Source organism: Botrytis cinerea, chromosome 4 (assembly GCF_000143535.2).
Source record: "Botrytis cinerea B05.10 chromosome 4, complete sequence".
NCBI classification, from domain to species: domain Eukaryota; kingdom Fungi; phylum Ascomycota; class Leotiomycetes; order Helotiales; family Sclerotiniaceae; genus Botrytis; species Botrytis cinerea.
The window spans coordinates 851,038-861,191 of record NC_037313.1 but is presented as its reverse complement, the minus strand read 5'-3'; the positions used below and the strand labels follow the sequence as shown (position 1 = coordinate 861,191).

Sequence of the window (10,154 nt, the reverse complement as noted above, 5' to 3'; positions counted from 1 at the left end):
GCCAGATGAGATATCAAATCTGAAAAAGATCTCAAATACGATTCTACGAAAGGAACTACTGCCTTTCGTAGTGCGGTACGTGTGGATTACAAATAGGTGTGGCAATCCTGCGATTAGTGTTCCTGTTGAATATGTTGATCCCGTTGAGATGCCTATTGAAGGAAGATCCCGATTTGTCTTACGGTAATGGTTGATTGGGGATCAGAAGATCAATTGTTGGGATTGAGTATAGAGGCTGAGATTTATTTGAATCATGTTTATGAAGGTAGTAGAAAAAGACCTAACGGTGAAGGCTGGGTTGATGTCTCTAAGTTTGCAAGTAGCCAGGTGGATTCCGTCTCGTAATCCTGGAATTTGAGCATTAGATATCAGGATTTCGGTTTAGACTTATGACTTTATGGTGAATGATAGGAAGTAGAACCGGGAGTTGTGGAATTGGTAATCTTGCTTTCTCTTATCGAAGCTTAGTTGAACTTTATTACCAGTGTCGATAGTAATAGTAGAATCAAGATTTCTTTGCGATCAAGAATGGAGTTCCTGACTAACGGGTAGACTTACTCCATTAATCGTAGCGTGACTAAATACTTTCTCGTATCTGAACAGCAGGGGCCCCTGCCCTCCAGATAAGCATGCATCAACCCCACTAATTCTAGATGCAGAAGCTGTCTTCAAATCATCGTCGTCAGCATGCCCACTCCTCATGACATCTTCACCTAGGATGAAGACGTAAAGAAGTATACAAATAGTCGCGATGTAGCTCATAAATTTGAACCCTTTCAATTCTTTCTCGCGCTTTTGCTCGTGATCTCTTGCACTGTCCTTGTAGAGTTATTTCAAGATGCGTCTTCTCAATCTCATCGCGACTGTCTGTCTCAGTTCGTTTACTGCAGCTTCACGAACTCCAGATGCCTCTTCTCAACTCCGTACAAAATCTTTAAATGGCACTCATGCCAAACCAATCACACCAAAAGTCTTCATTATAGACATGGTGAGTAAGAGACCACAGTTTGAGTATCCGGCAATTAACCCGGAATTTAGTTTTCAGATGAAGGAGATGCATGGTATGGGATCAAAGAATTTGATATTCTGGCTAGGAATATCACTGTGCCTGGAATAAGTCCACTTTTCCCCGAGGTACATTGTACACAGGACGGAGAAATTTGCCAAGTTGTAACCGGAGAAGGAGGTAAGAAGCTTATTTCTTATTCGCCACGAAAATTTCCTTGAGTCTAGCTGACAATTCCAGAAATTAATGCTGCTGTGACGATCAATTCGATTGCTTATTCACCCCTTTTCGACTTGAGCCAGACCTATTTCCTCATTGCGGGCATTGCAGGTGTGTCTCCCAAGGTAGCCACTATTGGTGTAAGTATCAATGATCTTCCTGTTCGAGTATTCTACTAATTCAACCAAGTCTGTAACCTTTTCCCGTTTTGCTGTATCTGTAGCTCTTCAATACGAAATGGACGCCAGAGAAATGCCTTCTAATTGGACCACTGGATATTGGCCTCAAGGATCTTATTCGCCCACGGAAACAGTGACTGAAATCTACGGCACTGAAGTTTTCGAAGTCAATGAACCATTACGCCAGATTGCCATGGAATTTGCCCGAAAGGCTGTTCTTAACGATACCGCCGATGCAATGAGCTATCGAGCTCTATACGGTGCCACAGAAGCATATGCTCTCGGCGCTCAACCGCCTTCAGTTGTGGCTTGCGACACTGCAACCTCCGATGTCTACTTCACTGGAGAACTACTAGCTGATGCTTTTGAAAATACTACCTCTTTGTGGACGAATGGGAGTGGTATTTACTGCACCACTCAACAAGAAGATAACGCCACGCTGGAAGCTCTTCTCCGAGCCGCTACTAACAGTCTCGTCGATTTCTCCCGTATCATTATCATGCGTACCGCATCAGACTTTGATCGTCCTCATGCCAATCAAACTATCTTGGATAATCTTTTCGAACAAGACCAAGGCTATGACCCATCTATCAAGAACATATATTTAGCTGGTGTGAAGGTAGTTGAGGGTATTGTGAGTGGCTGGAATAGTACATTTTCTGGGGGTGTTGAAGCTACTAATTATGTGGGAGACATACTTGGGACACTAGGTGGCGAACCGGATTTTGGACCAGGCTCAGTCTTTCCAAAAAGAAAGATGAAGCAAAGGAGGGGTATTAAACGCCACTAAACGCGACTTGATTTGATTTGATTTTTTATGAATAATTAAAAAAAAAAAGCTGTATTAGTAGGATATGGACGTAGTAAAAGAGGTTCAATGGAGATATCTATTTTCTCTTAGGTCCGCAGCAGCTCAGTTTATGATTGCTAGTTGCTCCATTGGCGACGTATCCTTTTAATTCAATCTGCGCCGTGAGGCGCGTGATCAACATCTAATGATCTAGTCCAAACTTCCTCTACTCTGAGATCATATTCATGAATTCCAATGGTATATGAAGTTCGGCGATGGGGAAGACCTTCGAACTTCCATCTTCACCTGCATCAAGGAGTATTCAGGAAAGGCATTCCCCTCATAAAGCAGCTATTGAACCAGGCTGACTTCCCGGCGAATAAAGAAGTACTCCGAAATAGAAAGTGTTCCACACAATCTCAAGGGGAAAGAACAAAAAGAGAACTTCTAAGCACATAACTCTTGAAGTTGCCTGCCAAGCACTACGTTTATATTCCATAGACAAATCCTTTAAAATCACCTCTTCGTTCATCTCAAAGACACAGGTGAATGCGCAGAATTTCAATGCGGTGTCCCAATACAACATAAATAGTTCCTTTGCATGAACATAGAGCTTGTGTAACCCCTTTTTCACTCTACACAATAATTAGCTTGACACACTCAAAGCTCCGCCCACTAGTTTATCAAAGTAGTCTTGATGTAACATCGATAGACATTCGATACGTGTACTACATCAACATGAGCCAGGGCACTTGCATGACCGATGTGACAGTATATAACACTGCATTATAAAAATGGAATCATGATACACTGCATCACTCATGAACCACGAAGGATTTCCCCAAGAAATAACCATATACCCACCCACGTTCTTGTTTTCGCTCCAAAACATCACAACAGTAGATTATTCCAGGAATGATGATAATATCCCGACACATTTTGGGGTTGATAGAATCATTCTGCACATCCATTATATCGACGGAAAAATTTCCTCATGTCTCCTCCCGCTTGCTTGCATAATCTCGGTTTTAATCAATTTTGAGCTTACAAATATATTTCACTGCGTGATATGAAACTGTGCTTCGTGATACTCTGTAATCAATCGACTGTTTGGGATGTTCGAAGCGTAGTCTTCCTTGCTTTTCCACAATTGAAAACCGTTGGTTTGATGCACAGTATGCTGTGACGTCCGCAATCCAAGGATTGCTCAGGATCAAGATTTTTCATGTTATCTTTGCAAAGAAGTCGTGCTGTATGCAGATGAAGAGTAATTGGAGGAAAAAGAACACTACCTTCCCAATATTGAAAGTCTGTATTTACTCAGTCTAGATTTATTCATTTCACCACTCTAATCCTTGCAGTATGGAATGTGCTCGGCGTGCAAGATGCATTAGTAAGCTATTTTGAAACCAATTGATTGAATAAACAAGCGATAAGGATTCAGGAACAACTTTGGTACCTGCATTAAGGCCTGGGGGCTTTCGGGGGCGAACATTCTTGTGATAGTTGAGAGGACGCGTGGGAACAAGGAAAACTTTCCGGATCATGGCCCGGAAAATGTGCCGATGACACAAGATGTACGAGTTGATGAACGTTTGTGATGAAAAACATATTTATATATTTTGTGACATTCTATCCTTCCCTTCGAAAATTTATTTCGATGTCAACTGTAATGCTGTCTATAATCTATATCTATGATGATGATGTGAATTTGTGCAGAATATGTAATAAATTTCTGTTATAAGGAAACAATAAAGTGTACAAATGCTATCGTAACTCGACAGTCACAGCAGTAGGAGCTGTACACGACTTCGAAAATCTAATTATGGCATCTAGCCACGATTTTAGTTCATCTCTAGGACCGAATTCTGCCACAAGTCGAGAAGGCTCGTCCATAATTGCCTGAACAATATCGGTAGCATTACCCAGAGTGTCCTGGTTATTTGCGCAGCGAGTCTGGGAAAGCAACCCATTCACTAGTTTGGAAAAGGCTTCAATTGTCTCAGGGATTCCAAAATGCAAGAGAAGCGCAATGATGGGGAAAATAGCGAAAAAGCCTAAAATCGGACGTGTAGAACATTTCCGTGGCAAGGTGGATATCAAATGAGTTAGAACAAGAAGCGCAGAAAGACACGAAAGTACGGCTAAAGCTGAAGAAGGAAGTACGTGTATGTATATGGTAGAGAGTCCAAAGGTAGACACGAGAGTCAAGGTACAAGCATAGCCTCCATTGCACTGTGATAGTCATTAGTACTGAGGGTGATCGGTATGAAGAAAGGGCATTTGCTAAACGCAATGTAAAACTCACAAGGATTATGACAGCCGCCCACAAGAATGCCTTGGAGATACTGCAAATCGAGAGACTGAAAATTCCGGGACTTTGTTGCTGTGAAACCAGGAGTATAACAGTTAGGAAGCAAACTACCCAGCAGCATGTCCCTTCCAGGTCCAAAAAGAGCTGATGCACGGAAGGGACTTCATCACAGGTACTAGAGGGCGAGTTTAGACGTGAATAGATGGTCGTCTGGCAGATGAGGAAAATGAGGCCCAAACCGATAGTGATAGGGTTGTATGCTAAGGGGAGAAAGAGAACACTAGTTGAAATGGCGACAAGAATATAAAATATTAGATTGTGGCCATAATTGGTTGGGTATTCTGATTCTTCGGATTTGGAATTGCTAGGAAGAACATGATGACCGGAATCATTATTCCGAGTGACAAAGTAGAGCGTTGGAGTAAGGAACGGCTGCAGGAAGATTCAGAGTCTGAGTAACAAATTGAAGGACAATTGGGGACAAACCAGTATCCAATTCACTTCAACAAGAGATGCACAGACACTAGATGTAACGATGAAAAATGCAAGACTTGTTGATTCTTCCTCGAAATCATCTCCTCGGACATAAGGTGTTTTCTTTCGGGAAATGAGCGAATAGACTTTGATACCAGCCCAAAGCATACACCAACATAACCATTCGGAAAAGAGATTCAGAACTTGTGGGGCATCATCGAAAGCAAATGAATAAGACATTCTAGAAAGATGAAAGGAGTGGCTAATTGAGGCAAGGGTATAAGGATCGTGGAGAAATGGATAAAGCAAGGGTATTGAGCAACGCAACCAAAAAAGAAAATATCTATGCCATACTAATAACAAAGCGAATGAACCATCAGAATGCAACTCTAATTTTCCGGGGAGGCATGATGTGGCTTTATGAGGACGTGCCAAGAATAGTGTCAGCCTGTCCGCAGACCCTCGTTGAATGGGAGTTGAAGGATTTACGCGCTTGAGGGCTTAGGAGGTGTATGTTTCTATAATTGGGTGGTAAGCTTGCCACAAAACCAACGGGTTTGAGTGAAAACAAAAAGACGAAGGAGATGAAGGGGATGAGGGAAACAACATATATTGTCAAAGTGCTCTAACTCTTGAGGCTACATTGATCCTACAGTTGTTTCTCGAACTTGAAGTTACTTGGCGATGGCCAACGAACAATCAAACAAACATGTTGCAAAATTCTAGGATTCAAGGATACAACCAGAGCAAAGATATGAAAGAAACGATGCAATAAGAAACGGCAAGAAGAGGAGGATCTATGCAGTTCTGTTGGTATCTCGTTGGTGGGGTGGTGTCATTGGTGTGTTGGCTAGATACTTTTCAAGTAGACACACCTCGATCCAACTCAATCAGATACCTACCTAATAAGTAGCATATCAAGATATCAAAGACTCATCTAGCTACTTGGTTGGTAAGTCAATACTTAAGTAGATAAGTGAATCGAGGGCGCTTACTAGTCACGAGTCATGATTGGAAGAAAATGCTGGGGGCTTGGCAAATGAGACATCACGTGAAAACAGTTCGAAGTATTGTGTACATTTTTAGATCATATCATTACTCTCTCCAATTCACGTCGCACCCAACAAACAGTAGAGTCGAGAAGACTTATTACTTATTTTTGTATCCTCTTTCCTCTTCCCTTGCCGATATGTGTGTTATAGCACGGTAACATCCCATCAACTTATTCAAGCCCCCATTCTAGACCGACTTCTACTAGCCACTACAATGAAAAACCAACATCTAGTGTCGTTGGTGTCTTTCAATCTTCGACAAATCCGTTGAGCTTTGCAGTGGAAACCGATGATGTTGCAAAACACATTCATTGTAGGAGTGGGGGAGACCGATCGATTATTATGAATTGTAGGAATTGTTCATCTCATCCACAGTGGCTTCTGACAAACCCTCGACCCCAAGATTTCCTTCATAGACCTCTCTGCCTTTCAGTTTTTTGCCCTTAGTTGGAATCATTTGGTGTTCTTATCTCACACACGGTAAATGAGTGGGAGACGAAGGAAGTGGCGGGATCCCACGACGTTTCATGGATTCGAAGTGGTACAAATCGGTACACATTGGAATCATTATCAAATCTTCCATGCATTTGAGTAACGAATGCTGTGCTTGCACGTAGTACTACTCTTTTTTGTGTTTTGCATTATGATGCATTGAATACGGATTCGAAGTCGAAATTCCAACAAATCATCGTGTACATGTACAATGTATAGTTCATTGTTGGCAGTGTAAAAAAACAATTGAAAATTGCTTTGGTGTTGCTATGCAAGCTGAGGTATACGATGGGCCCCTGCAGTGCAGTCATCCTTTAGCTGCGCCTTACCTCAAAGTGAGATTCTTACTTTAATTGGTAGCTTCCATTGACACGAAAGTCTTACATACCGCAATTATTCTAGAAATTCAATGTCACATTGTCAAGGGAACAAACCTGTGTTTGAGGGACTAGATGTAATCTCGACATGATCAAGTCAAGGTAACCTGAACTTGACATGGAGGCTTATGTATCTCCCAGATTCACGGGAGGGCTGAGTGCCAATCGCTAGAAATATGCTGGAAAACTCTATCAGTCTCGATTATTACACATATAGAACGGACTGAATCCTTCGTGATGACCTATTGTGCAAAATTGCTTTCAGTCATCTTCATCTTGTGAATCCTTCTTTCTAATCTTTAGATCGGCCGTAATCACCCACCTGTGGCCACAGGTTCTTCCTAATATCTCACCCTCTGAACTATTGATGAATATACAACTCTAAGCACTTAGATATGGCGAGTTCCTTACGACTTTCGAGGCGACGACAATGTTCTAGCTCATTACTTCTTTTCTGGGACGGACAATTGACTGGATCTATGTCTGCGATACTGGTTATTTTGCTTTGTTTGGTGCAGCCGTCGTGGCAACAGAAAGATCCTTTGAACGATTTTTGTAGGAGATGGGGACATCAAACGACTGTCATTGATCGACAATTACTTATCGATGGTGGCATGCTTGATTGGAATCCATTGTCTCAGAATCCAGCTAATTACTCCAGTAAGTGCTCATCGGCAAAGAAAAAAATTAATGGCTCATGAATCACATAACTGATGGTACGATAGACTCTTGGCTTTTATACAATGATCTCGACACAAGTCCAGCGGGGCCAGGAATGCCTCAGTTACACGCAAATCTTTCAAAGAATGCTTCGATACCGAATGTGAGTGGGGGTGTACTTTGGGGGGATGAAGTCAACAAGAGATTCTATCTTTTCGGCGGCGACAACTTCGGCAGTTCACCAAGTTCACCCAATCTTTATTCATACGATCTACTGTATAACCAATGGGAAAATTTTGGTTCGCCTAACAATGGTGTTACGAGCGTTTCGTATGGCATGGGGGTTGGTATTTCCGATTTAGGGCAGGGTTATATGCTTGGTGGATGGCAAAGCAATGCATCAATTCCGGGATGGACTGGACCACCTCTTGCAACAAGCGGCTTGATCAAGTATGACTATCAGTATGGAACATGGACAAACAATACTGGGCCAGATCAGATTGGAAGAGCAGAGGGCGCCATGGTGTATCTGCCGGCGAGCCGCACCGGGGTTCTGGTCTATTTTGGAGGTATACAAACGCCATATAACAATGAGACAGTAGTATCATCACCGATGAACCAGATTCATATTTACGACATTCAAAGTTCTCAATGGTACACTCAGAATGCGACTGGAGATATTCCTGGAGACAGGAGGAGGTTTTGCGCAGGTGCTACTTGGGCAGCTGACCAGTCGTCATACAACATGTAAGTATCACATCGTCATGTTATTATGAATTCTTGCTGATATATTAAGTTATATGTATGGAGGTGCAGGATTTGGAGCAAATTCTTCGGGATATGACGATCTCTATATTCTCAGTCTTCCTTCATTTACGTGGATTAAGTGGTGGGAAAACCCTTCAAGTTCTGCAAGACCACATAACATGTTGAGCTGCAATGTGGTCAATGGAGCTCAGATGCTCATTGTGGGTGGATCATTTCCAAAGGATCAGTCTACTTGTGATAGTCCACCTTCTTGGGGAACGCATAATGTCGATCTCAACGAACCAGCCCCAGGTCAGGCTTCGTTCAATCCATGGAACACCTATCAGCCGAATCTTACCTCATACGCCGTACCTTCAGCTATAATATCTGTTATTGGTGGATCGTACGTATTGATAGCCCAAAGTCTGAGACAAAATGCTGACAATGACATAGTCCTACAGGCGGCGCAACTATGCAAGCTCCTTCTACTGGGTTTCAAAACGGCGATCTGAGTGTATACTTTGCACAAAAAGCATCTGCCGTGAATCGTACACCCACTAGAGCAATTACCACTGCAACTGCTTCTTCAACGTCCAACCCTTCTGCAAATAGGTTGGGCCCTGGTGCAATTGTTGGAATTGTCGTGGGAGTAGTCGTTGGAATTGTTGGCCTTCTCGCTGCATGCTTCTGCATCTTTCGTATCCGTAAGATTCGCGCCCACGTACCAGAAGTATCTGCACCAATTGTACCTGCATATGGCTCTGGGAACGCAAGCAAAATGTACCCACAACGACCCGATCGTAGTTATGATCCTCAAAATCCTCACATTGCGCAACAACGAAGTACGGCAGCATATCAAGTACTTCCTTCACATGCTCCTCCTGATGCAGTCGAGCTATCCGGGACCAACTCGAGTTTAGGAAACTATACAACGGTTAATGCCGATAGACATTCAGTCTACAATCCAAATCCAGATGGAGTACCCCCATACACAAATACCTGGCACCATCCAAATTCACCACCTCAGGATCAGAAAAGTTTTAGTCCTACATCTCAAAATAATCAATTTTCACCAGTACCAACGGAATTGGACGGCGAAAGTGCTATATTTTCTGCATCTCCCACACCAACATATTCAACATTAGGAAGAATGACCTCGAAAAAGATAACCCCAATACACGAGACATATTATTCTTCTTGACGATAATTTATTTTGCTTTCTTCCATCTCAGCGCTATATCACTTTTTTCTTAGCGAGCGTATGATGTGCCTGTATATATACATGAGTTTTGGCGTTTTCAAACGAGGATATGTTGAGGGGGAATATTATTACTTACTTATTATTACGAACGCCCAAACTCACGTTCGTCTATTTTCTGGATGTTATATATCGGTTTGCCAACGCGGTTGGATGGATTTAGTCGAAATTAAAACTACGATACTTTTGAGAGTTTATTGTGTTCCTGCTCTGTGCCCCTGTTCTCTAGACCACACCGTAAATTAACTACCCAAAGTTGGGTTGGTCTTTGACCTCCATGATTGCCGCCTCGCTATAAAATAATCTTGATCAGCGCTTAGAATCAGTCTTTTCCGATCCAGATCTAGATATCAAGGATTCTGCGCTTGAGTTTAGACCAATCCCCCATGTTTGTTACTTGTGGAACTTGCAAAGAAGTACACATTATATGAATTTCACAACGGGATAAAGATTACTGAGAATTCAGCCTTACCATCGAATGGCATCCTTTTTGTTGGAGTATAGTTATATTAGGCGTTCAGTTTATGCGCGAGATGGAATCCTGTGTTGCAATGTGCGGCCGATTTCTGATACCCGTAGGTGGTAC

General features: G+C 42.4%; 3 protein-coding genes across 3 annotated transcripts; 2 read left to right on the top strand and 1 right to left on the bottom strand.

The window, feature by feature from the left end:
- The first annotated feature begins 652 nt into the window (after positions 1-652).
- BCIN_04g02310 (hypothetical protein) lies at positions 653-2,392 on the top strand. The gene is made up of 4 exons (XM_024692451.1): positions 653-988; positions 1,039-1,186; positions 1,247-1,365; positions 1,415-2,392. Exons 1-4 carry the CDS (start codon positions 839-841, stop codon positions 2,192-2,194), a joined length of 1,197 nt encoding a protein of 398 aa, XP_024548226.1. The 5' UTR covers positions 653-838; the 3' UTR covers positions 2,195-2,392.
- Positions 2,393-3,790: 1,398 nt separating this feature from the next.
- Positions 3,791-5,989, bottom strand: BCIN_04g02300 (hypothetical protein). Its single transcript, XM_024692450.1, has 3 exons — positions 4,995-5,989; positions 4,503-4,940; positions 3,791-4,429 (listed from the first exon to the last, which is right to left on the bottom strand). Exons 1-3 carry the CDS (start codon positions 5,220-5,222, stop codon positions 3,962-3,964), a joined length of 1,134 nt encoding a protein of 377 aa, XP_024548225.1. The 5' UTR covers positions 5,223-5,989; the 3' UTR covers positions 3,791-3,961.
- Positions 5,990-6,993: 1,004 nt separating this feature from the next.
- On the top strand, positions 6,994-9,765 carry BCIN_04g02290 (hypothetical protein). Its single transcript, XM_024692449.1, has 4 exons — positions 6,994-7,563; positions 7,629-8,310; positions 8,360-8,713; positions 8,764-9,765. Exons 1-4 carry the CDS (start codon positions 7,299-7,301, stop codon positions 9,509-9,511), a joined length of 2,049 nt encoding a protein of 682 aa, XP_024548224.1. The 5' UTR covers positions 6,994-7,298; the 3' UTR covers positions 9,512-9,765.
- Positions 9,766-10,154: the final 389 nt, after the last annotated feature.

Excerpts from the sequence above, each read along its gene's own strand:
- BCIN_04g02310 (XM_024692451.1), top strand. The coding sequence starts at position 839 with ATGCGTCTTCTCAATCTCATCGCGACTGTCTGTCTCAGTTCGTTTACT. Across the intron at positions 989-1,038 it reads AAGTCTTCATTATAGACATG|TTTTCAGATGAAGGAGATGC; the intron begins GTGAGTAAGAGA and ends CCCGGAATTTAG. Across the intron at positions 1,187-1,246 it reads AGTTGTAACCGGAGAAGGAG|AAATTAATGCTGCTGTGACG; the intron begins GTAAGAAGCTTA and ends TGACAATTCCAG.
- BCIN_04g02300 (XM_024692450.1), bottom strand. The coding sequence starts at position 5,222 with ATGTCTTATTCATTTGCTTTCGATGATGCCCCACAAGTTCTGAATCTC. Across the intron at positions 4,941-4,994 it reads TTGAAGTGAATTGGATACTG|CCGTTCCTTACTCCAACGCT; the intron begins GTTTGTCCCCAA and ends ATCTTCCTGCAG. Across the intron at positions 4,430-4,502 it reads GGGCGGCTGTCATAATCCTT|TGCAATGGAGGCTATGCTTG; the intron begins GTGAGTTTTACA and ends TGACTATCACAG.
- BCIN_04g02290 (XM_024692449.1), top strand. The coding sequence starts at position 7,299 with ATGGCGAGTTCCTTACGACTTTCGAGGCGACGACAATGTTCTAGCTCA. Across the intron at positions 8,311-8,359 it reads GACCAGTCGTCATACAACAT|TTATATGTATGGAGGTGCAG; the intron begins GTAAGTATCACA and ends TGATATATTAAG. Across the intron at positions 8,714-8,763 it reads ATATCTGTTATTGGTGGATC|TCCTACAGGCGGCGCAACTA; the intron begins GTACGTATTGAT and ends ACAATGACATAG.